The 27,623-nt window shown below is 40.8% G+C and overlaps 1 protein-coding gene across 5 annotated transcripts in view; it reads right to left on the reverse strand.

Moving 5' to 3' along the window:
• The window catches only part of LOC112258064 (double C2-like domain-containing protein beta), a 310,407-nt gene that overhangs the window by 205,432 nt on the left and 77,352 nt on the right, over positions 1-27,623 (reverse strand). For all 5 annotated transcript variants that reach the window (XM_042326975.1, XM_042326974.1, XM_042326973.1 and 2 more), the window contains exons 7-8: positions 20,545-20,643; positions 20,104-20,271 (exon numbers count right to left, since the gene is read on the reverse strand). In XM_042326975.1, the coding sequence (XP_042182909.1) occupies positions 20,104-20,271; positions 20,545-20,643 (267 nt within the window). The remainder of the gene's footprint in view (positions 1-20,103; positions 20,272-20,544; positions 20,644-27,623) is intronic.

Consider the following 27,623-nt stretch of genomic DNA (forward strand, 5'->3'; position numbering starts at 1 on the left):
ACCTCGCCTACTGTATTTATTTACAGTGCCTTCGGAAAGTATTCAGACACCTTGACCTTCTCCACATTACAGCCTTATTCTAAAATGGATTAAATAAATAAATAAAATCCTCATCAATCTACACACAATACCCCATAAAGACAAAGCGAAAACAGGTTTACACATTTTTGCAAATGTATATTTATATATATAAAAAATGAAAAACCTTATTTACATAAGTATTCAGAACCTTTGCTATGAGACTCAACATTGAGCTCCTGCTTCCATTGATCATCCTTGAGATGTTTCTACAACTTGATTGGAATCCACCTGTAGTAAATTCAATTGATTGGACATGATTTGAAAAGGCAGACATCTGTCTATATAAGTTCCCACAATTGACAGTGGATATCAGAGAAAAAAACAAGCCATGAGGTCAAAGGAATTGTCCGTAGAGTTACGAGACAGGATTATGTTGAGGCACAGATCTGGGGAAAGGTAACATTGAAGCATTGAAGGCCCTCAAGAACCCCATTATTCTTAAATGGAAGATGTTTGGAATCACCAAGACTCTTCCTCGAGCTGGCCACCTGGCAAAACTGAGCAATCGGGGGAGAAGGGCCTTGGTCAGGGAGGTGACCAAGAACCTGATGGTCGCTCTGACAGAGCTCCAGAGTTCCTCTGTGGAGATGGGAAAACCTTCCAGAAGGACAACCATCTCTGCAGCACTACACCAATCAGGTATTTATGGTAGTCTGACCAGATGGAAGCCACTCCTCAATAAAAAAGCACATGACAGCCTACTTGAAGTTTGCAAAAAGGCACATAGACTCTCAGATGATGAGAAACAAGATTCTCTGGTCTTATGAAACCAAGATTGAACTCTTTGGCCTGAATGCCTAGCGTCATGTCTGGAGGATACCTGGCACCATCCCTAAGGTGAAGCATGGTGGTGGCAGCATCATGCTATGGGCATATTTTTCAGCGACATGGACTGGGAGACTAGTCAGGATCAAGGCAAAGATGAACGGAGAAAAGCACAGAGTGATCCTTGATTAAAACATGCTCCAGAGCCCTCAGGACCTCAGACTGGGGCGAAGGTTCACCTTCCAACATGACAACGACACTCAGCCAGGACAATGCAGGAGTGGCTTCGGGACATATCTCTGAATGTCCTTGAGTGGCCCAGCCAGAGCCCGCACTGGAACCTGATCGAACATCTCTGGTGAGACCTAAAAATAGGTGAGCAGCAAAAGCTCCCCATCCAACCTGAGAGAGCTTGAGAAGATCTGCAGAGAAGAATGGTCTAAAAACCTGTTTTTGCTTTGTCATTATGGGGTATTGTCTGTAGATTGATGAGGGGGAAACATTTTTTTATCAATTTTAGAATAAGGCTATAACGTAACAAAATGTGGAAAAGTCCATGTTTGAATACTTTCCAAAGGCACTGTAGATGGTGGAGAAGGGGGAGTGACTACAGACTCACAGACACACACACTCATGCAGAAATAAATAAAATCTGAAAATCTATTTCCATTGAAGGAAATGGTTTGGATTTATTTTACAGATACTGCTCATTCTATTACATTACTGTACATACAATGTTGTATATAACTGTATATATTATTGTTCATTGCTATTTTATGTAAATGTTGAACAAAGACCACCATTTTCTAAGCTCTGTGAATATGTCTTAAATTATAGATCAAGTGTACAAAGGATTTAGCTCCAGTACTACCATGAATATGCCTTTAATTTCATTAAAGTAAACCTCAAAATAAAACAATCTTCTGAGTTATTTTATATTGTCTTTATAAGATATGCCTATATGCGTTGTGATTGTGTTTTAACACTACTACTATAAATACGACTGATTTCAGTAAACATCAACGACTTTTGAGATAAACATGGTAAAGCGCTGTCCACACCAGGACGATAACTACAGTAGAGAATATAATGTTAAAAACATTTTTAAAAATGTTTTATATATATAAATCAAGTGAACAGGAGTCATCACATTACAATAACTACAAAAAGAGTGGAGAATGATAACGAGAGCTATCGTTTGGACCACTTTCAGAGCGATTTTTTCCCTATTATTTTTGAATGAAACGTATTCCAATCGCAGGGCTTTTTAGCGGTTATTGAAATGGCATATTCACTGCACTACAGACTAGAATTATTTACTCACTAGAAAAAATATAAAATGCATTACTCAACTGTGTTGTTATAGCCTGGGCATGATCCCTTTCATGTCCCTAAAAACCTTAAACAATTGGGGAGAGTTATGTGTCACTTTGATTAATGGACTAAAATCTAACTAATATTTCACTTCTTACTTTGGCTACACATCTCTAGCCACCCTCTTCCAGCTGTACCGTGTACAATGTATGATAGGCCATTCCTCTTCACGTGAAATTCCAGGAAAAGCTATAGGACATATATTTGTAGCCTTTTTTATACTAGGCCTATTAGAATTTGTGTGAAGAGAAGCAGCCTTGCTCTTGCTAATTGCTCATGTAAAATAGGCCTTGGCCAAAGTTAAGGAGACTGAGTTGGTGTGATCACGATGGCTGCACTGATGATTTGGAAGTTGTTGCACAGGACAGACAGAGAGATGAGCACAGCAAAAAAAAGAAGATCCAAACTAATTGAAAATCATTAGAAAAATGGAAATCACTTGCAAACCACTTGAGCAACCAATGATGTAAAAGATGCTCAGGCTAAACAGTGTTTGTTATTGAATTACTTCATGCACTAATAGGTCCTCTTTGCGAGGCATTCCCTGGTCTTTGTGGTTGAATCTGTTTGAAATTCACTGCTCGAATGGACCTTACAGATAATTGTGGGGTACATAGATGTGGTAGTCATTCAAAAAGCATGTTAAACACTATTATTGAACACAGAGTGAGTCCATGCAACTTGTGACTTGTGAAGCACATGTTCACTCCTGAATGTATTTAGGCTTGCCATAAAAAAGGGGTTGAATACTTATTGACTCAAGACATTACATGTTCAGCTTTTCATTTGTAATTAATTTGTTTTAAAAAAAACTTGAAAAACATAATTTCACTTTGATATTATGGGGCATTGTGTGTAGGCCAGTGACAAAATAAATATAATTTTAAATTCAAGCTGTAAAACTACAAATTGTGGAAAAGGTCAAGGGGTGTGACATTTTCTTAGGCAAGTCACTGGTCAATTGTAAAAATAAAAAAAATAACAAATGTAGCATACCATGCAAGCGACAAGTTTCTCCACACAGAATGGGCTTGACCTCAGTGGCCTTCTGCTATGCTGTGGTGCAGTGGTGGATGCGGTGCACTAGGGAATGCCTAATGTACGATCTGTATGTACAACCTAGGAGAAACAGCATGTGCACTGCACAGTAAGGTTGGTCTTGGCCATAAAGGTTGACACCGGGGTTGAAGAGGGAAAGAATTCCATTAATCTCAGTGGAGAGGCTTTTAATAGAAATTATTGACCGGCCATTTTCTGTGTTGAAGCTATTTTTCTGAAAGACGCCTCCGGATGGAGTTAGCAATGAATAGCCTGTCACTGTGGCACATTTGAGGTGTAAGTAAGGTTGCAAAGCTACCAGTAATTTACCAAAGTTACCTGAATCACCAGTCATTTTGGTAATGAACTGGTAATCTATAGCAATCTATGGTAATTTATACTTCAATAACCCCCCCAAAAAAAATTAAAATTACACTAAATACACTGCTCAAAGAAATTAAGGGACACTAAAATAACACATCCTAGAATGAATGAAATATTCTTATTAAATACTTTTTTCTTTACATAGTTGAATGTGCTGACAACAAAATCACACAAAAATGATCAATGGAAATCAAATTTATCAACCCATGGAGGTCTGGATTTGGAGTCACACTCAAAATTAAAGTGGAAAACCACACTACAGGCTGATCCAACTTTGATGTAATGTCCTTAAAACAAGTCAAAATTAGGCTCAGTAGTGTGTGTGGCCTCCACGTGCCTGTATGACCTCCCTACAATGCCTGGGCATGCTCCTGATGAGGTGGCGGATGGTCTCCTGAGGGATCTCCTCCCAGACCTGGACTAAAGCATCCGCCAACTCCTGGACAGTCTGTGGTGCAACGTGGCATTGGTGGATGGAGCGAGACATGATGTCCCAGATGTGCTCAATTGGATTCAGGTCTGGGGAACGGGCAGGCCAGTCCATAGCATCAATGCCTTCCTCTTGCAGTAACTGCTGACACACTCCAGCCACATGAGGTCTAGCATTGTTTTGCATTAGGAGGAACTCAGGGCCAACCGCACCAGCATATGGTCTTACAAGGGGTCTGAGGATCTATTGTCTATTCCATTTGCACAACAGCATGTGACATTTATTGTCAATCAGTGTTGCTTCCTAAGTGGACAGTTTGATTTCACAGAAGTGTGATTGACTTGGAGTTACATTGTGTTGTTTAAGTGTTCCCTTTTTTTGAGAGCAGTGTATGTGTCCATATTGTCCATTAGTTTCTAGTGGATAGACCATATGTTTTTAGAGACAATTCATGAAAATTAAGCCTAAATAATGAAAAAATAATCTAAATCAACAATGGTATTATTTGAACTCTGCCAACTATAGACTTTTTTCACAACTGCAACCAGTTTGGAGCAATAACATTTTCAACAAAGACATACTGACAAAGTAAAACAATAAAAGTGTGTCAAAAAATATAAAAGATATTTCAATCACCAATGGTATTCACTAAGTTTATGGTTTATATTTAGGATCATCTTTTAGTTCTATTTTTAATTTTAAAATAATTGTATTAGATTATATTATGTATACTGAACAAAAATATAAATGCAACATGCAAAAATTTCAATGATTTTACTGAGTTACAGTTGATATGAGGAATCAGTCAATTTAAATAAATAAATTAGGCCCTAGTCCATTTCACATGACTGGGCAAGGGCACAGCCATGGGTGGGCCTGGGAGGGCATAGGCCTACCCACTGGGGAGCCAGGCCCAGCTAATCAGAACACGTTTTTCCCTACAAAAGGGCTTTATTACAGACAGAAATAATCCAGTTTCATCAGCTGTCCGAGTTGCTGGTCTCAGACGATCCCGCAGGTGAAGAAGCCGGATGAATTAGTCCTGGGTTGGCGTGGTTACACGTGGTCTGCTGGATGTACTGCCAAATTCTCTAAAATTATGTTGGAGGCGACTTATGGTAGAGAAATTAACATTAAATAATCTGCCAAAAGCTCTGGTAAAATTCCTGCAGTTAGCATTCCAATTGCATGCTCCCTCTGGTGTGCAGTTTTGTCACACAACACAATGCCATATATGTCTAATATGGCATTGTGTTGTGTGACAAAACTGCACATTTTATAGTGGCCTTTTATTGTCACTAGCACAAGGTACACCTGTGTAATGATTATGCTATTTAATCATCTTCTTGATATGCCACATCTGTCAGGTGGATGGATTATCTTGGCAAATGAATAATGCTCACTAACAGGGATGTAAAGAAATGTGTGCACAAAATATGAGAGAAATAAGCTTTTTGTTCATATGGAACATTTGAGATTTTATTTCAGCTCATGAAACATGGGACCAACACTTGTTGCATTTATATTTTTGTTCAGTATATTTTACTTGTGATAAGGCCACACAAAGGGACAGAGTTAAGGACAGACACCTATGATAATCTGAAGTAACCAAAAAGACCACTAAAATTATAAAGTGACCTAAATGCTGGTAGTTTACTGGTAAACGTTGAACGTTTCTAGTAATATACCCTATCTTCGCCACCCTAAGTGTAACTGAAAGATAATTAATTAAATGAGGAATTTCAATGCAAACTAAAGAGTTACGGAAGGCAATGCACAACTTCTCCGGTTGAAAATGTCTTACATGGCATTGATATTAGTCAGAAACTTGTATTCTAGTGTCAAAACTGACTACAAAGTGTAAATAGGATAATTTTTAATTTTAATGTCAGTCTCGTCCTAAATGGAGATTAGCGAGATAATTAGGAAAGAAATTGTATGCCAAAGAATGAAGGGTACCATAACAGTTTTCCTTGGGTTGGGTGTATTTAAATCCTACCCACATGCGACCAGATCGTAATGCCCATAGCCAATCTGGTTTGACTTTGGATATCCCTATGGGGCTAGTTAGGGATCAACAGTAAATTACACAATGTACATGGGACAATATTGACTTAAAAACCCTCATCCTCAAAACTACTATAAATTGTAGAAATTCATATACAAACACTAAAAGCATTTAATGAGACAACTAAAAGGTGTGCAACATGAAATTATTGTTCCATTTACATTGTGTAATTTATTGATGGTCCCTAACTAGCCTGAATTAGGCTATCCAAAGTCAAATCAATTTTGCCATGGTCGTACACTGGCTGGCAGAAACTGATTGACGAAAAAAGGTGGCTAGCTAGCTAGTCTAGGCTACTTCCAGACACAAGAACTGGTTATACTGTTTCAAGTAATCTAGAAGGGTAAGTGACTAACTGTGTATTGTTTTGGCAGAGTGAAAGTACAAATGCTCCATAGTGTAGATAAAATCACTGGGGAAGTCAAGCCAGGGAAAAAAGCCATATTACAACCTATGTCAAATGTGAGTTCATATGACTTGCCACCGTGATATATATGCCTAAAGTGGAGACAATAAGAAGACACAGTGGCAGAATAAATTCAACCATACATTTGTTTCATCACAAAACAGGAGAGCAACATCCGTCCAGTGAAGTCCACAAAACATATGGCATGTAACAAACAATTATATAACCTACAGCATTATCAAGCAAGTTAATGTTTCCGACATTGTCGGACTACGACAACTATTTGAACAAAGGAGAGTTACCACAAGTTGCAAAGAAAACAGGAGCTGCCACCTCTATTCCAGCACCATTTGAACTTCAACACAACATCAAACCACCTATGCTATACAGTGAAAAAAAAGATACCAATCAAAATTAGCTAAATATGAGGAAGCTGTCATTGGTACTGATTTATGTGTGGTTGTGTGCGGGCATGCAAGTGGAAAAAAACATATTGACCAGTGGAGGCTGCTGAGGAAAGGACGGCTCAAAATAATGGATGGAACAGAGCGAATGGAATGGCATCAAACACATGGATACCATTCCACTCATTTGCTCCAGCCATTACCACGAGCCTGTTTTACCCAACTAAGGTGCCACCAATAGGGCTGTGGCGGTCATTACATTTTGTCAGCTGATGATTTTCAGGCAAATAACTGCCGGTCTCACGGTAATTGACTGTTAATTAACATAAACACATTTAGCATTTCCTGGCTTCCACGTATAGCATACAAGCCACTGACACAAACCTTTGGAACATCTACATTTTAAAAAGTCTAATAAATCCATCACAATAAATCCATGATTTATTTTAGACCGGTCTAAAGAAACATAATATGAAGAAAAAGACTTTCAGAAGAACAGAATAGCATACTCTGAGTTGTGTTGATGTTAGCCCCTAATCTGCGATATGGCTGTGGGGTACACTAGTTCATTTAGCAGAAAGCTTTGCTTAGCATTCCGTGGTATTACTTTATAGTATGAAGAATACAATTGAACTGAATAAAAGAGAAAGGATATTTTATCCAACGTATTTGAGGGAGTGAGCACATGCAGCTATTCTGCTTTAACAAAGAAACAGCTACTCCTATATGCTTAATTTAGTTATTTACGTAACTTTAGTTGTGATACAAACATTGGGCTATATGTTTTTATTTTTTAAACATTCTAAGTCTGCATGACTAATGAAAAAATTCCATGAAAGTCATGAGCTCTGCTTAGGTTTTTTGCACAGGCTGTACACACTTCACCAGTCTCTCATTCACAATTTGACAAGCATTTGATAATGCTTCAAATTTGCAGGCAGCATCCCCTTTGTGTGTCTGTAATGCCCCCTAAAAAATGTGATGCCTTTTTGTGCCCTTGGGCTAAATATAATAATTATAATTCCCTTCTCCCGGCTGGGCGCACTGAAGCACCTCTCACTCACATGGCTCTCTGTCGCGTGACTGGGTCTTTCTCACAGGCTACAATTGAAGACAAACACATTGGGGTCCTTATCCAATTCCGAGGCGCATACTGAAGATATTGGAAGAACTGTCCACATTTACTTTGTCAGCCAGCAAGATGAGTAGGCCTAAAGAACAGCAAAAGCACTAGCCTATGTCAATCTACTATCCCCCATAGCATAAAAGTTGACCTATTCTGTTCTGTGCAAGAAATAAATATTCCTAACATAGTCTGGGACAGTTATGGGATGTGATAGACCACACAGTGTAGCTCAACGCTGGATGGCTATTATTATTTTTTGATCAAAGGTGGCCAAATGCTTGCTGACTTCCATTACATTCAATGCTACGGGCGTCAACAATGTCATACTCTTTTTGACCAGATGGCATCAGATACTGTAGATGGGCTATACATACTGAGACAGAGGGGCGCTGTTTCACTCGCTCGGATGCTTTCTCCAGAGATACAATCAGCCTCTTGCAAATTGAAGAACGATTATGAAACACAGAGAGATAAAATAAAAGTTGTTTCGTGTTTCATTGTTTGTTTATTGGTACATTTTTTGACATCCATGAATACGCGCCACTGCAAATGCTTCCCACATTCGAACACACACAAACGAGACACCCCATCAAAGCACGCTTCCAAGAACCAAATCTCGTTTTCAGTCGAATTTCCAGATGAGGATAATTGAAACTGAGGCTAAATCAAGAAGTCCAGTGCCCCTTTAAAAAATAATTCAAGAATCAATCAAATCCAATTGTGCCATTCACCTCAGTCATTTACCAATTTCAAATGGCTACATACAAATTATGAAGTAATTCTGTCTGTGTGATGATACTTGTGTCAGTAAAATATATGCCTTTTGTTCCAGCATCCCTTCAATTGATTTTTTTTTAAAAAGAACACAAAAACCCATGGACCCTTCACTGATTAGGCTTAAATAAAGACGCCCTGAAAACCTAAAGGATTATCTGTAAGATCTACTGCCAAAAAAAGAGCTGTCGGGACCTCTGAAAAAGCCAGCACTGGTCCATTTTGCATACCAATACCTTTAACTGACACAATGACGGCAGCCTCCTGGGGATATAATAGGGCTGCGCATGGGAGACTCTCCTTCATTGGTGCTTCAGCATAGCTGACGAGCGCCACATAAAGAGCTGCAGGCCAAGGGGTTAAACACCCCTGTCTCCTGTTAGTATTTCATCCACACAGGTCATTAGGAGAGTCACATTTCGCTAAAGCATTCCACTCTACTTCCACACACCTTTGGCTACAGCTAGTAGCTACCACTCTATGTGCAGCTCAATTAAGACTTGGGTGTCTGAATAATACACCATATTACATGCCCTACGAATATGCAGAGCTTTAGTAACATTACAATTAGTTTCAAGTCAGTTTAAATAATTTCTGCAACTCACCACTGTTACGATTAAATTAACAGCCTATTGCAATGTGTGCTTGATTAAATTGTTTTATCCACAATTTTAATACAGCCAGTTGTGGGACAGATGCGCCAGAGAGCCACATCAGTGCTGAACCAAAATGCCAAGAGACAGCCAGTGTGTTTTCCCGTCAAGCGCCCTGTCACTGAAGTTTTTTATAAAGTAATTTCACTGCATCCAATCATGACTACCTGTCAAAGCAAAAGGAATTGCTTGAAATTGTGAGCTTCCGTGGAGAATGCCTGAACACAGCACTGCGGTCTGACTGTCTTCCTCGGTGGGCAGAGAATGATGCATTTTCTCAGACACCTTTTGAATGGAAATGCAAACTGGCAAATGTTTATATCTGCAGCTTACCTTCTCGATTTGACTGTGTATCTATTTCAATTATTTTTACACGAGAAGTGGAGGAAAGGCATACTATTGTTTTTTTTTCTTGTTTTTTTTCTCAAGGGTAGAGATGGTACCGTATGAAGCAAATCAAGCAATATTATAAATACAGCCCTAATGGCATATATGTTTATTGAATGTTTAGCTGAAACTACAATAGGCTTACAGTGTTTTCATAATGCGTCCTAGAATAATCATTGGGTTGGATTAACACATCATCCCCTTGCTTTAAAACAACAAAGGTCCCTGGGCAAATCTCCAGCAGCATCTCTAAAGCCAGTCCTCATCTTATATTCAGGCCTTGTCTGGAGTTAATTAGAGGAGACTGGAGTGTTATTAATTATTTTTGCCAAATTATTCCCCCCACTCTCCCTCACCCCCTCCTTCCCCAACCCTTATAAACAAATGGCAGTGGTTTCTCATTACCGTGGAGGTGTTTTGTATTCCCGACAAAGGTTGTCGCGTTACCATTTCCCCACAGTGTAACTGACTTTGACAGATCAGAGTCATTATCTGATATTTTGTAGAAGGGGCTACGTTCCGCAGACTCACATTTTGAAACGTTAAAGCAATTATATGAAACCTGCGCTGTAAGCGAGGTAATGACATTGTATAGTATAGCGCAGGTTGATCATTGCTTTCATCAGAGACCCAAATGGCACCCTTTTCCCTATATAGTGCAATACTTTTGATCAGGGCCCATAGGGGTGTTAATTACATGAGTATTTTTGTTGCGTTCTGTATCAGTCCTACTGTTGCTCTTCAGATAAACCTGTAACGGCGGAAAAATTGAGAGTGGATGACTCATCGTGTGCAGAAGGATCCCAAAAAGAATACTAAAATGCCAATCTCTCCAATTCATCTCAATTACAAGATTCAAACTAACTGCCTTTGATTGACCAATCTCATATAGAGCACTTACATAAGGGGTGTGTAACTTCTGGCCCTGTCTTCAGTATGCAGCATTTAGAATATCTCAACATTGAACTCAACCAATAAAAATTGAGAACAAATGAAATGTGTGAGTGTAATAAACGCCAAATTTTCACCTCCAAAGCTTGCGCAGCGGTGTAAGGCACTGCATCAAAGTGTTGCAGCGTCACTACAGCTTGGGGTTCGATCCCAGGCTGTTACAACCATCCGCGACTTGGAGTCCTGTAGGGCAGCGCACAAATGGCCCAGCGTCGTCCAGGTTAGTGGAGGGTTTGGCCGGGGGGGCTTTACTCGGCTCATCGCCCTCTAGCGACTCCTTGTGGTGGGCTGGGCGCGTGCAAGCTGATTTTGATCGTCAGTTGAATGGGGTTTCAGCGAGTCGGTGATAAGAAGCGTGGCTTGACGGGTAATGTTTTCAGAGGACACATGACTCGACCTTCGCCTCTCTCGTGCCCGTTGGGGAGTTGTAGCGATAAGACAAGATCGTAATTGGATATCACAAAATTGGAGAGAGAGGGTATAATTAATTTTTTTAAGCAAATTTTTCATATTGGAATTTTTTCATCTGAAAGGGATTTTCATGAGTCACTTTCTATGTGTATGAATTATGGCTGTTCTCATGCTTTTAAAACCTTTACTTCACATGTGCTTTAAAATGTCATTTTTGGGGCAAAACGCTATATCCGATACACTTGTTTCATACCAGAACGTGCTAAATCCAGAGCCGTGACAACCGTCTACAGACATGTCGATAGACGAAGTACACACCAGCCTTAACTCTCTAAATACATGGGTCTGATGCTAAGTAACTGAAAGTCTAGAACAATATTCAGAAATCTATGAATACATGGTTCTGTCTATATCCACATGGATGGAACATTCCACACGGTTTTTGCTGCTGGTGTGAAAGTGCGTCATTTAGCACATTTCTATTATATTTGTCTGTTCAGTCATAGGTTAGGTTTCTTTAAATACTTTTCCCACATTTAGGAGCGTAATCAGAACTTGAACTTATCAATTTAGGCCAGGGATGGGCAGCTCCAGTCCTCGGGGGCCAGAGTGGTGTCACACTTTTTACCCATGCCTAGCAAACACAGCTGACTTAAACGAATTGCATTCTAAACTGATGATCATGATTGGTTGATTATTGGAGTCAGGTGTGTTAGCTGGGACTGGGGCAAACGTATGACACCAATCAGGCCCCCCAAGCCCTACAGTTACCCATCCCTGATTTAGGCTAACTCCTGGCTTAGTCAGCCAGATGCGGTGATAAACAGCAATCACTCTCAGCTGTTTGTTACCTTAGCTTTGAGCTCTTGTGTGTTGTGGACCTTTTGATTGAGGGATCCCTTCAACAGTTTATTGGAGCCTGTGATGTCTGTTTCTGTTGGCCAAAAAGGAATCTTTCTAAACAAGCTCATGAAAAGTAGAGAGCCAAGATCCAGCACCACTCAGGTGAAGGGAGAAAATAATACAGCAGCAAACATATACGGATGCTGGAAACAGCGAGCTGAGTCACTCCGACTATAAGAGTCAATCCATCTTTGACCTGGAAATTACAGACTTTCAATGTCCTTAAATCCGTCCCTAAAAAGCGTATATAATCAAACTCAAAAAGCTGCCCTTGATTTATCGTAATGAAAAAGCCTGTAGAAAACCCATAATTATTTTTCCAAAACGTATTTAAGATTAAAAGATTATTTTTTTTACATCGGCTATATGATATTAGTACAATATAGTTTAAACAAATTGATTATATTATATATTTCAAACAAAATAAGGTCTGTCTTTTCACTAGCCATGCATGTCATGCTAAGATGATTTTTTTTTTAAAATTCATGTCAATTTAACAACCTTTCTGAAAATGGATAGAGTGACTTCATAAAGTATTCACACCTCTGGACATTTTCTACAGTTTGCTGTGTTACAGCCTAAATTTGAAATGGAATAAATATGCAGATTTAAAATAGACGGAATGGAGCGAAGCACAGGCAAAATCCTAGAGGAAAACCTGGTTCCCAACAGACACTGAAATATTAATTCACCTTTCAGCAGGATAATAACCAAAAACACGAGACCAAATCTACACTGGCATTGCTTACCAAGAAGACAGTGAATGCTCCCGAGTGGCCAAGTTACAGTTACTGTAAGTGATAATGCCCAATAATCTGGTGTTTGGGTGATATATTGGCGTGGGTGTTGTGGTAATATCCTCCAAACACTGGCTTCTAGGGGACTATCACTTTTATACAACGGGTTGGCAAAATATTAATGATTGACATATTTTCATTAAAAACTTTATTTGTATTAATTTATTCACACTATTTCACCATTCCACAAGATAAAATCCTGAAACAAATCTAGGGTTGCTATCCGAGGCTGCTGGTCATTTGTTCTATTAGTTGGTTGCCAGAAACGCAACCCAGTTGTTAAGTCTTTTTGTTCTCTATCTAAGGACGTTTGTTCAAAATGTTCTATTGGCATACTGGCTGGCAACGTTCTCATCCCTTGCTTGCTAGCTAGATAACTATGGCTAACTTATGGTCACGTCACAGTGCAGCCAGAATAACAGGAAAGTAGTTGCATTTGCATAAGATGTTTTCTAGTGACGTTTACAGTGCCTTTGGAAAGTATTCAGACCCCTTGACTTTTTCCACATTTTGTTATGTTACAGCCCTATTCTACAATTGATTAAATTGTTGTTTTTACTCATCAATCTACACACAATATCCCATAATGACAAATCAAAAATAGCTTTTTAGAAATTGGTACAAATTATAAAAAGAAAAAACTGAAATATTTACATAATTATTCAGACCCTTTACTCAATACTTTGTTGAAGCACCTTTGGCAGCAATTGCAGCATCGGGTTATCCCGTTCTTCTATGGAGATCATGCTCTGTCAGGCTGGAGCGTTGTTGCACAGCTATTTTCAGGTCTCTCAAGAGATGTTCGATCGGGTTCAAGTCCGGGCCACTCAAGGACATTCAGAGACTTGTGTTGTCTCGGCTGTGTGCTTAGGGTTATTGTACTGTTGGAAGGGGAACCTTCATCCCAGTCTGAGGTCCTGAGCGCTCTGGAGCAGGTTTTCATCAAGGATGTCTCTGTACTTTGCTCCGTTCATCTTTGCCTTGATCCTGACTTGTCTCCTGACTAGTCTCCCAGTCACTGAAAAACATTGTTTTCTTCACTGCATTGCATTGCAGGCATTAGCAAACAAAAGACCATGTTCATAATCATCATCGTTGCCACTGTGTAATAATGGATATAAAAAAAATAACGATAGCAAAAATTTGTTGTGTAAAAATTATATCATACTCAACATTTAGGGGGGCCACAAGGGGGTCCAAAATTGTTGTCACAGCGGCACTGCCCCCCCGCAGAACCGCTAGTGGAACATCTCACAGTTGGTTAGACTGGAGGATGGTGGTGCTGGTGGAAAGCTATGGCTGGCAACAACCCCTGACTCCGTACTTCAGGCCGCTGCCACAGATCAAGCAGTACCAGCACTTCAGGTGAAAATAATATTCATTACATTGTATGAGGTTATTCTTCTTATCTATACTTGGGAGGTGAATAGTTGTTGTGCAGGGTAGTAATGTCTTTTGATTTGTTGTTGTTATTTCCTGTTTTACAGCTTCAATGCTCTGGAGCCTGGTGTTATTGTCGCCAAGGAGCATTCGGACTCAGTCGGGACCAGGTTTCAGCTGCTGCGCAACGCTGACATCTTTCCTCCCATAGATGGTCTGCCTGTACAAACACCACCTGGACTGGACACAGCTAGACAAACTATATTTTTGAGAAGATCAGTTTTGCGACGAAGAGGCTATGGACATCACATGCCCTGCACCAAAGTCAAGGGCAGGACAGAAACAAGCTCTCTCCTAACAACAAATCATTGCTGCTACAATTTTTTTTTATCCTGCTGCTCAGCCACTTTACCCCTGATTGTATGCATATAACTACCTCGTCTATCATTGATATCGTTATTGATATTGTTCTTCTACATTCTGTATATTATTTTATTTATATTGATATTTATATATCTATTTCTGATATTGCTACTTTGCAAGTAACTATTTGGCTGTACCTTTTACACCTTCTGTAGAGACCCACCCAGTTAAGCAAGACTTCGCAAAATATTGATATATAAAATGAATATTGATATGTGTGGTCATAACATGATATTGTGACATACCACAACAATATCATGTGACCGTCTCAAGTGTCCACAACTTAAATATATGGTGCATGCATCTGTTTATGTACTGTACATGTGCACCTCACTCAGGTTTCAACTCAGGTTGCATGGCCTTAACCTATGTATGGAAATCTATGTGATAAGTGCGTGTGTAACAGTATATAAAAGTATGCTAATGTACTGGTAAGTGATTTTAAAGTACTTTAGTAAAAAGTACTACTTAAGTATTTTTTGGGGGTATTTGTACATTACTTCACTATTTATATTTTTGGCAACTTTTACTTTCATTTCACTACATTCCAAAATAAAATAATGTAGTTTTTACTCTATACATTTTCCCTGACACCCAAAAGTACCCGTTACATTTTGACAGGAAAATTGTCCAATTCACACACATAAAGAGAACATACCTGGTCATCCCTGCTGCATCTGATCTGGCTGACTCGCTTCGTTTGTAAATTTTGTCTGAGTGTTGGAGTGTGCCTGTGGCTATCCGTAAATAAAAATGTTTTAATTATGCCTTCTGGTTTAATATAAGGAATTTTTTATGATTTATACTTTTACTCAAGTACAACAATTTAGTACTTTTTCCACCACTGGATGTGGCTGGGGGTTATAGCATTTCTTTCACATGACCCATCAATTTAGACAAATGTGTCTGGGTAAGCGTCATCTAATATTTATAAAATATTTTTATTTGGACACTGTTTACTTGGATTTTTTCCTTATTGTAGGCTACTACTTTTATCACTTTTAGTCTTAATCTTTACTACACTACTCACTGTTTAACACATGGCCTCAAATGTGAATCCTTAAAGAGATGGGTGGGACTGGCTTAAGAGGGTGTGAACAATGCTGAATGGGTGTAGACAAAGGAGAGCTTTCTCAAAAGTGAGTTTCCAAATTTATCAACTTTCAAAGCAGGATTACTTTCCCATTGTTCCTCAAATGCAGTGTATGATATACCAGTCTCTAGTTTTATCTAATGTAAAAAAATAAATTAAAAAAAAACATTTCAAATTTTGCTATATAAAACCGATTTTGAGCAGGTCAGTCACATATGTCCTTTTCTAATCAGGCTAACTGAAGGTAATGTTAGAGTAACTCATAAGGAAAACATCTAGATGCAACTGTCAACACGACTGTCAACACAACATATGTTGTGTTAGACGTCGAGCGTACACAGGGAAAGCTGAAGCTGCTGCAACTGGCAGCGGTGTTTAAGCGTTTTCTCTTCAGTGCCAACTCCCTCCGGTCATATTTTCACTTAGAGAACCTTCCATGAAACACCGTGGCAGGTTTTCTGCATCAGAGAGTGAGGGGTTACTCCCGAACGAGTGCACAATGATGAAGTGCGATTATACGACCTCAGTGTAAAGAAAAAAAGAAGAAATAAGAATAGCAGAAAACTTCTGAAAATGTCAAGGTGGATTAGATAAATGAAGTGAGGGAGAGAGGAGAAGGAGGAGTGAAGAATGGTTGGAAGCGTAAGACTGGGGCATGCGGGGGTGCGGAAGGGTTATTCACAGAGAACGACAAACAATTTTCCCTCCCATCAGGCAAATCAATCGAAGACCTACAGCGACTACTGTGAGAGCATTATGGGTTCTTTTCAATTTCCACTCGAGCTGGATCACAGCTGCACACTGTTACCTTTGTAATGACACAGAGAAAGGTGCTTGAGAGACTACATCAAAACAAAGCAACATGAACATAAAGATGCAGGTTGTGCGTGAGCTCAAAGCTTCATTGAAGGATCGCACAACACAGCCAACCAATGTGATTTCGTATTGAGAAGAGTGAAAAAATTGATTGAGTTAAGAAATGTTGACTGGGGTGATATTAGGTTGACATTCTTCCCTTTTTAGTTTGTGTCTTATAATGTCAATCATTAATTCAAGGGAGAACAGTAGTCTGTCCTTGGTTGCATTATCTCCAATGCTTGGAGGTACAAATAAAGTCATAAAAAAATCAAGAAATACCATTTAGGAAAAAAATGACCATATAGCTCCTTTTGCACCTTCAATGCCTTGGATTCCAGTAAATATAACTAGTAAACAACACAATGTCTGCTAATTGTCGTTAAAAACTACTCCGGTCTAGACAATGCAGGTTGTATCTGAAAGGAAATCAAATTGACTACGTTGAAAGTGTGCTACCATTCAATGCTGTTCATTGACTATAGCTCAGCATTCATCAACATAGTACCTCCAAGCTCATCATTAAGCCCTGGGTTCTGAAGCCCACCCTATGCAATTGGGTCCTGGACTTCCTGACGGGCCGCCCCCAGGTGGTGAAGTTAGGAAACAACACCTACACTTCGCTGATCCTCAACACTGGGGCCCCACAAGGGTGCATACTCAGCCCCCTCCTGTACTCTGTTCACCAATGACTGCATGGCCTAGCACACCTCCAACTCAATCATCAAGTTTGCAGACAACACAACAGTAGTAGGCCTGATTACCAACAACGACGAGACCGCCTACAGGGAGGAGGTGAGGGATCTGGGAGTGTGTTGCCTGGAAAATAACCTCTCACTAAACATCAACAAAACAAAAGGAGGTGATCGTGGACTTCAGGAAACAGCAGAGGGAGCACCCCTCTATCCACATCGATGGGACAGCAGTGGAGAAGGTGGAAAGTTAAGTTCCTCGGCGGACACATCACTGACAGACTGAAATGGTCCACCCACACAGACAGTGTGGTGAACAAGGCACAACAGCGCATCTTCAACCTCAGAAAGCTTAAGAAATTTGGCTTGTCACCTAAAACCCTCACAAACTAGCACCCCACGCATCACCGGGGGCAAACTATCTGCCCTCCAGGACACCTACAGCATCTGATGTCATATGAAGGCCAAAAAGATCATCAAGGACCACAACCACCCGAGCCACTGCCTGTTCATCCCGCTATCATCCAGAAGGCGAGGTCCGTACAGGTGCATCAAAGCTGGGACCGAGAGAATGAAAAACAGCTTCTAACTCAAGGCCATCAGACTGTTAAATAGCCATCACTAGCACAGAAAGGTGGCTGCCTACCTACAGACTTGATATCATTGGCCACTTTAATAAATGGAACACAAGTCACTTTAATAATGTCACTTAAATCATGTTTACACATCTTGCATCATTCATCTCATATGTATATACTGGATTCTATACTATTCTACTGTATTATAGTCTATGCCGCTCTGACATTGCTCATCCATATATTATATATTCTAAATTCCATTCCTTACTTAGATTTGTGTGTATTGGGTATATTTTGTGACATTGTTAGATATTGCTGCACTGTCAGAACTAGAAGCACAAGCATTTCGCTACACCCGCAATAACATCTGCTAAACACGTGTATGTGACCAATAAAATCTGATTTGGCCATCTGAAGTAGAAAGAAAAATCACAAATCAATCCTAAAAAAACCTCCAATATAATAACACACAAAAGACGGGTGTTATTTAAGCTTGGTTGAACACGCACACACATTAAATGGCGCTGCTGCGTTATAAACAGGCATATAAGAGTCAAATGAAGAAATTGTGGGAATGAGTAATTGCTCTGACTAATCCATAAGTGGCTTGAAACAGTACGATGTTGAGTGAAAACAAATCAGTGACTGTGGGAGACCTGGCGTCTTGCATAGGGATAAACCCCCATTATGTTCTGATTGACTGCTCACCGCTTGCAGGCGACAAAAAATCAATACCCGACAAATGAAATCCGTTCTCCAGCTTCCCTGGAGGACATCCCATGCAGTGGCGCATTCAACACAGCCCGGGCTATTCTTGACGTCCATATTGTAATAAATCAAATCTGTATTGTTAATAAATTGCAGGGTATTAGGAGGAGAAGTAGATAAGAAAGTGAGAGAATCTGTGGACCATTATCCATGCAGTCTATCCCCAACTATTTGGCAGAGATGTATTTTCATGTCCTTTTAAATTTAGTGGGAAAGGGAAAGGAAAGGGGGATAGTGGTGCAGAGGCAGTCGTTTCGCTAGTTGGCTAACAGCTTCTGTAGTAAATACAAATGAAGTCATTATCCTGCAAAGTCAGCCGGACACATTTATGCCATCGGACAGTGGTAGCTGGCGTTGGTGATGCAGTGTGTCCTATGTTTAATGATGTAAAAGTATAAAGGAAAAGGGCAGATTAAAGAGGAGTGTATGAAATGTGACAAATGGTTTTCTTTGTAGGAATGCATTAAGGCACAAAAATGTTGTGAAGGGTGTTTATTTTTTATTTTCAAGTGTTTCAAGGGAGCACTTGAAAAATAGTTGTTATCTTTAAAAACAGCTGGCACTGGGCTGTACAAATTGGCGAAACAGGCAACCTGCCACCTGACACATTCGCTGTACAAATTAGGCCTAATTGGGCTTGAGCTGTGCCAGCGAGCATTCTGCCTCTGGAGGGCAGGGGTAGCAGTTGGGGCACAGAGGAAACATGGGCACCCCATAGTGGCACTACACTGCACCCATTGGCGGAAACAGAAACAGGTAGGGGGGTCTTGTTGGAGCAAGAACACCTGAGGACTGGGTTTCCTTCCTGGGGTGGAAAACAGGAGCTTTACTCAGTTTGCCAGTGGGCTAAGGGGGTCCAGTTCAGTAAACACTCGTGTTCAGGTTTCTTCTAGTCTGATGTAGGTCCACATGGCTGGGAAGCTACTCAGCACCATCAACATCTAATGATGTTCATGAGCTCAGCGTCTTAGTAGGTGTGCACATATTTATTCTGCATTTAGAAATATTTTTGTTGGGAACGCAACACAGGAAGGAGAGAGAAAACAGGTGCCCCTCTTGGTATCTGTCCCAAATTGCTCAAATCTATCCAGTACTGTCAGGTGCACTGAAAGCATTCAACGAGAACAGAGGAGAAGGACATGGTTTAATGGATTAGAACCCACCCCGGGTATGGATAGATGTAATAATATAATATGGCCATTTGACAGGGACTTTTATCCAAGGCGACATTGACAGTCACACATATTTGGCTAATGCAGGATGTAAATCCACAACCCTGATGTTGCCAGAATCATGCTCTGTCTAACACACTGAGCCACATAGACAATGTCGAGTTCTAGATGTGCATATGGGTGTACTCACTAGGGGAGGGCCGGCTGTGGTCTGTAACGTAGTCCTCAGGTGGGGCTGCTAGGGCGGCGATGCTGTGGGGAGGCTCGCTGGCTAGGCTGGAGCGGCTCTCTGACAGCAGGCTGCCATGTGGGCACCAGCCCAGCCCAGTGGGGGTCCTGATCGGCCCCCCATTGAACACTGGACAAACAAACCGGGCCAAGGGGTCAAAGGCACAGTCTCGAAGATTTCCTGTTATTCAATAGTTTTGTGGTTAATTTTGATTCCTATACCCATTGATTCTTCAAGAATATAGCTGATAAAAGGCTTATACGCTTAGTACTGTCTTACCCCCATATTATCTCAAAATCAAAAGGTTGTATTACTCCATTGTGTATATTTGTCATGTCATATGCATGGCAGGGTCAGGCTGTTGAAATTACAGAGAGAAGGTATACTTCCAGAAGGATGTACCTGAGTCGGTGCGCTGCTTGCCCTCATGGAGACCGGGGCCGGACACCTTGCTCTCCACACTGCCCTCACTGTGGTCCGACTCGCTGCCACTAGACACCACTGCAGACAGATAGATGGACAAGAAAAGACAAGAGGGAATGTCAATAGGGGATTATAGCAGTAGGGCTGTGGCGGTCACAACATTTTGTCAGCTGGTGATTGTCAAGCAAATAACTACAGGTCTCACTGTAATTGACCGTTAATTAACATAAACACATTTAGCATCTGCTGGCTTCCAGACAGCCTACAAGCCACTGATGCAGACCTTTGGAACATCTACATTTTAAAAAAGTTTAATAAATCCATGTAATATACCTTCACAATAAATCCATTATAAATCCAGCCACCCTAGTCATAGACTGTTCTCTCAGCTACCGCACTGCAAGCGGTACCGGAGCGCCAAGTCTAGGTCCAAGAGGCTTCTAAACAGCTTCTACCCCCAAGCCATACGACTCCTGAACAGCTAATCAAAGGTCTACCCAGGCCCCTCTTTTACGCTGCTGCTGCTACGCTCTGTTTATCATCTATGCATAGTCACTTTAACTCTACCTACATGTACATATTAACTCAAGTACCTCGACTGACCTGTGTACCCGCACATTGACTCTGTATCGGCACACCCTGTACCGGCACACCCTCGCTATTGTTATTTTACAGCTGCTGTTTAAATATTTGTTACTCCTATTTTTTTTTAAACTTATTTTTACTTAACATGTTTTTCTTAACTTCTTAAAGCATTGTTGGTTAAGGGCTTGTATAAGTAAACATTTCACTGTAAGGTCTACATCATTTATTTTAGACAGGTCTAAACAAACATGGTATGAAGAAAATGTAGCCTATTTCAGAAGAACAGAATAGCATGTTCTGAGTTGTCCTTATGTTCGGCCCTGATCTGGCTACGCAACATGGCTGTGGGATACACTAGCTCATTTAGCAGACAAGATTTACTTCTAATTCCTGTGGCATTACTTTATATTGTTTAATACTAAGAATAATACAATTGAACATACGAAGAATCGGCACCTCCTGGCGTATTCCAGAAGAGAATAGTTTACAGAAAACTGATGCGATTTTAAATAGAGGCCATAAAACCTATTTTCTCACGCAATGGCATAGCTTATTGAAATGTTATGCAACATGGGCTTATAGGAACACTCATTTCATTCCATGCATCAACCAGCTATGAGGAGCTGGCTCTCACTAAGCAACTGATGATCCTATTCTGCTCAAACTCTGAATGCCAGGGCTCTCATGAAGTGTTTTCCATTGCATTTGCATTGACGTCAGAGGGATTAGAGGGAAAATAGAACGCTGATTCCAGGCCATTAGCAAGTTTGGTACGCTAGTAATGACCATCAGCGGCATCAGAGCACAGTTTTGGAGAAGCGTAGTTAGCGTGACTCGACGGTCACGTGGAATTTGACTGCGGTCATGACTAGTGACTGCTGGTGTGGCGGTAATATGGTTACTGTAACAGCCCTAGACTGGGAGACCGGCGCCGGTCTGCCTTCCAATTTATCACTGCCCAGCTGCTGTGGTTTCAATCAGGTGGGAAGGCCCGGGAATGCGGGGACTGAGTGTGTGCTGTACGCCATCCTTTCCCTCTTCCTCTCTCCACATACACAGTCTAATTCACTGATACACACACGCTTTCTTATTGACTCGCATATACACAGATGCACACACACACAGTTATATGTGTCTGTAACACGGATACACACACACACCCTCTCTCTCACTCCTTTCTCATGGGCCCTGTGAAATAGCACTTCAATCTGGCCTGATGAATACGGCCAAGGGATGCAGACTTCTGTCTCATTGTCCCTCCTGCACCAGACCAAACTCTGTCAGCCCCACAGGCAGATTCATTGACAGTTTTTATATATTCTTATTCTAAAGTATTGTTAGGTTTAAGCTCTTTGTGTATGAGAAGTGTAATTATCTAGTGGACGGCAGTAGACTGTAGGAATGCGTACTCCACATAACTCAAGGCCTCGCCTGATAAGAAGATCTGTGAAAGGTACGGTGGAGTACAAAGGTTCTGGACTCGAGCTGGGACACAATACCACCAACATGAGCAAACCAACTCAGTATCCTTCATCCAAGACATGGAAGGGGGCATGATCGGAAAGGGGGTGGATGTCTAGTCGGAAGTTAGAAATATATACGTGCTTGTGATCTATATGGGGCTTTTGCAGCTGCAACACCTAGTGTGGTGAATACATTTAGTCTAAGCCATTCTCTGCGTCCGTCTGGATTACTGTACCAGAAATTAGAACCTAACACAGTACATCTTGCTGCTCGACAGGAATTCTCTGAGGATACCATATGTACAATTTCCTTCCGTTGTGCCCTGTGAACAAGGAACGTAACCCCAAAAACTATGTCCAGGGGAGCTGCACATTCACCCCATAAAACACAGAGCTGCACAGCAAAAGGCTGAAAGGAAAAAAGAAGGTGGGTAACACTGCAGCATATCTTGAGTACAGGTTAGCGTGCCCACTGCTCTAATCCCACTGCTCTAACCTGTATGTCTCATTCAACCCTAATCTCTCCTCCCCTTTAACAATTGTCTATCTATAACAATAACATCTGAAAATACATCTGGGATTCCACTCTCCTTTAAAAAGGAAAATGAAACCAGTGGTATGTTGATTTTGGCATAATGTTCCTCCCATCTCATTAAACAACCAATCGATAGGGGCGGCAAACAAACTAAATGAAGAGTAATGGCTTCCAGAGAGAGATCTCTCATTTCAATTGATCTTGTTCATTTCAAATATGACACATGCCTCGGAACAACTCAGTTGAAGCACAACTCATGGGCAAGGAACATCCATCTGCATTTTTCAATATTTATCATCATCTTCAAAGTGTGATGTTAAAATGGTTTCGGTGTAAGAAAGCACACAGTGTGAATTTACACAGTGTTTATCCTGAATAACAGATTGTATGCCTCCCTTTTTAGTTGCCAAATAGTGTACTTAGTATTCAGGTGCACCACTTAGTGAGAGAGCTTCATCCTGTTAGTGGGAAATGACTAGATTGTCACCCAAGTCAATGAAAGCACATTTTATTGATGGTAATGATGTGGTAGGGTTATAGAATAATTCTGAGCAATGGTATGCAACACCATTGACCTGAAACATGTGTTACTGTTAAAGACAAAGGCAAGGAGATTGGACAGTTTTGCGATTCAAATCAAATATAATATAATATATTGTCACGTACACAGTTTACGCAGGCATAAAAGGTACAGCAAAAATGCATGTGTGCTAGCTCCCTCCACAATGCAGTACAATAATCAATAATAAAAAGAGTCAAATCAAAAATAGCAAGTAATAGGAGATGTAGAATGCATAGTAATATCCTGATATGTACACAACAGGCTAATGAATGTGCTAAGTCAAGTATGAAGTAAGTAGTGTCTTGGGTAGCGCAGCTGAATATAATATAATAAAACACTAGTGTTGACTGTGTGTGTGTGTGTATGTGCTTGTGTTCTAAGGGTTGGAGAGTCAGTGCAAATAGATCAGCAATCAGATAAAAGGAGAATGGGTGTGGGGCAGGTTCACTTGACCTGATTAAAGACAGTACAGTACACTTTTTTTGAAAACAGCACAGCACAGTACTGTTCAAAAGACACATTCAATGGGATCCCCCTCGACAGAAAAGAGGGAATTTCCCATTAAAATTATTGACTGAAATGAGTTCCAAAGGTATTGTCCAGAGACAGAGCAATCCTCTCTCTCCCTCCATGTCAACCCCAAACCCACTCATCCTAAAATAACCACCCATTGCCTTCTATGAACCCAGCAATTGCGAGGCATTATCACCATTACTCAGTAAGAACTGCCAAATACATAATTTTAGGCACACTAATGAAACCCAGTTTGGGATTTACATAAATTATCTCTGATTAACCCGTGAACATGAATTCAAATTAGCTCGGGGCACGTCACTATGGAGGTCAAAGAACTGATAGATGGTCAGAGCCAACCGAAATCTAACCCCAGAAAAATGACACCCTATTTCCTATGAAGTGGACTACATAGGGAATATGGCGTTATTTGGGACGCGCCTAGAGGGACCCCCTTCATCTAGATGGGTAGGGCGAGGTCAATCAAAATCGTTTTTTTCTATGCCCGATTCCAAACACAGGTTAATGTTGTTATGAATGATTAGTGAGATTCTATTTTGGACATGGTTGTTGTTTGGTTCGTAAAAGGTCTAGTTTTGTGCCTCGTACCAACAACAAAAAAACTGATTAATAGATGCACACACACAATCATGCACAAACACACACACAACTAATACACCCACCAAAACAAGTAAAACAAACCCGTCCTCCAAAAACAAATCCGCTGTATTCGAAAAAAGTGTTACAACCTGGTCGATATTTTATTGAGCCGAGCCAGTCGTTAGACAGTGAATCATCTCCCTATCTTTAGAGCCCAGTGTCTCTCCATGTTGTGCAACAGCCACAAGACCCCGTCTAAAGCTGTAAATAGTACTGTGGCCAGACCAGTGTGTGTCCTGGTGCTCTCAGGGCTCAATCTCACACTTCCCTGATGAGAGCACTTCATGACTCTGTCTAGGTAGGGAGAGATACTGTATCACTGCATGCCCACTCACAAAACAAGGCTGGAATTGGTTTCGAGCGCCACTCATTTGGGTAATTTCAAGCCATGTTATATATGCACTAGAGAAGTGTACAGGTGCATTCTTAGAAAAAAGTTTTACCCCTGGAACCAAAAAGGGTTCTTCAAAGGGTTCTCCTATGGGGACAGTAAAATAACCCATTTATTTCTAAGAGTGTAGATGCATGGAAATCACTACTATACGTGGAAGTCACATTTATATTGAGTCTCATTATACTGAGTTATTATATCGAAACTTTATACTGTAGTTCATAAAATAGTAAGATGTTTACTCCAATCACTCCAGAACGGGATATAAGGCTACATTTTTCTCGTGCAACAATTGTGCCAAGTGCAAAATATTATAATCTTGCAATTTGACTTATTTTTATACTTTTCTCCAACAATGTGTGATTAAATGATACATACATGAGCATAAATAGTTTCCTGTTTTTCCTAATTATTAGTTTATAATGGACATTGTAAGAGCAAAGTCTCAAATTAAATCACACTGCAAGATTATCATTTTTGCACATTGTACCATTATTTTGCTCTATGAAAATGTCACCCTTATAGTACAACACCCCCGAAAAGTCCCCTTGTACCTTCCACTGACGCAGTGCGGTGTCACGTTGCATGCTTCCTTAGCTCCTAAGAACTGTACTCAGATCAGCTTTTACACCTGCTGGAGTCTCACAGTGTCAAGATTGCGTTATGCACTACCCCTCCCCCGCCTCTGCTACACAGTATCAGCTCACCTGCACCGAGGCGGTGGGCCGTGGTTCATGGGGGTCACAGCCGCAGCTGCCGGCACCATCTGATCCCCCCTACGCTCCTGCTGGGACCACAATGGCGTACCATGACTCAGCCTGGCCTATCGGAAAGCACACGTGAAGTGGGCCCGAACGTGACAAGCCTATAGCTTATGCTATGTGATGTAATGTCATCAGTGGCGGTCGGTGCAACACAGCCTACATCGTTGTCACCATATTAGCTAAACTCAACATAGCTACTACAACTAAAGCGTTAGTAAACCCACAATCCAAATGTACAATCAAGCAGTACAGTGTACAGCACGTAGTTTAGCAGTTACACCGGAGGCAATACTTTTATAAAACCAAAAGCTTACCTTGACTTGGAAGAGTTGGAGTGGTGAAGAGCCTTAGCCAGCTAGCTAACATAAATAGCATTCCTCTCGGAGTCAAATTGTTGAGTAGTCAAAAATTGTCTGCATTAACACCGTTAAAAAGCTGTCAGTATTTTTCAGTGACAACACGTTTGTGATATCAGTCTTACGTTTACACACAGGTATTAGGAGACACAGATAGCTAATTAGCACAGGAAGTCTTGCATCCGTTTTCCGTAAACATGCACTGTAACATGGAGATATAGCCATGTGGGAACACTAATCCTATAAAGGTGTGTATCAATTTAACCTTTTTTATCATTATTTCTCACTGAAATGAAAGATAAGGTCAGTACGCTTCCGAAACCGTAGCGTAAGCTATGCGTGTTAATGTTCAGACCGAGAGTCAGGGCCCTTAACTGTCATGCCTGCTCCCGCTCTCCCTCCCTGGCGCTCGAGGCGCTAGGCTGCCCAGCATTACGCACTCCTGCCACCATCATTACGCACACCAGCTTCCCTTGTCACACGCATTAGCGATTCATTGGACTCAATCACCAGTGTTATTACCTCCCCTATATCTGTCTGTTCCCCAGCTCTGTTCCCTGCTTCAGCATTAATGATCATGTCGTTGTGTTACCCGCATCTGATGCTGTTCCTGTCCTGTTCCATGTCTGTGCAAAATGAAAGGTTCACTCTCTGTACCTGCTTCTCAACTCCAGCGTTGGTTCTTACACTTAACAAAACTCCCCCGTACAGAAGAAGCCTTCATCCAATGACTCTTAGGTGTAATGTAATGGAACTGAGAGTCATGATCAATGGCTAGCTGTAGCTTATGCTTTCAGTATCAGATTCATTCTCTGATGCTTTGATTGGATGGACAACATGTCAGTTCATGCTGCAAGAGCTCTGATAGGTTGGAGGACATCCTCCAGATGTCATCATAATTACTGTGTACGTTTATGGAAGGGGGTAAGAACCATGCACCTCATAGATTTTGTATTGATGTCAATGTACCCAGAGGAGGACTACGCCATGGTGCTACCCTACAGATTGCTGTTGAGGCTACTGTAGACTTTCATAGCACAAGAGTGTTTTAATCAGTTATTTGGTGACGAGAATATATTTAGCATAGTTTTTTCTAAAAAGGATAACTTTTCTAATGTTTAACCATTTTTTTTATTATTCTGAAATTCACTGAGTGGGATGGTCCTCCCCAGTGATTGACTTGGACTGCAATAGGTGTCGGTACTCATTTTGGGTGCCGGTAATGTACG

This window comes from Oncorhynchus tshawytscha, linkage group LG09 (genome assembly GCF_018296145.1).
Source record: "Oncorhynchus tshawytscha isolate Ot180627B linkage group LG09, Otsh_v2.0, whole genome shotgun sequence".
NCBI classification, from domain to species: domain Eukaryota; kingdom Metazoa; phylum Chordata; class Actinopteri; order Salmoniformes; family Salmonidae; genus Oncorhynchus; species Oncorhynchus tshawytscha.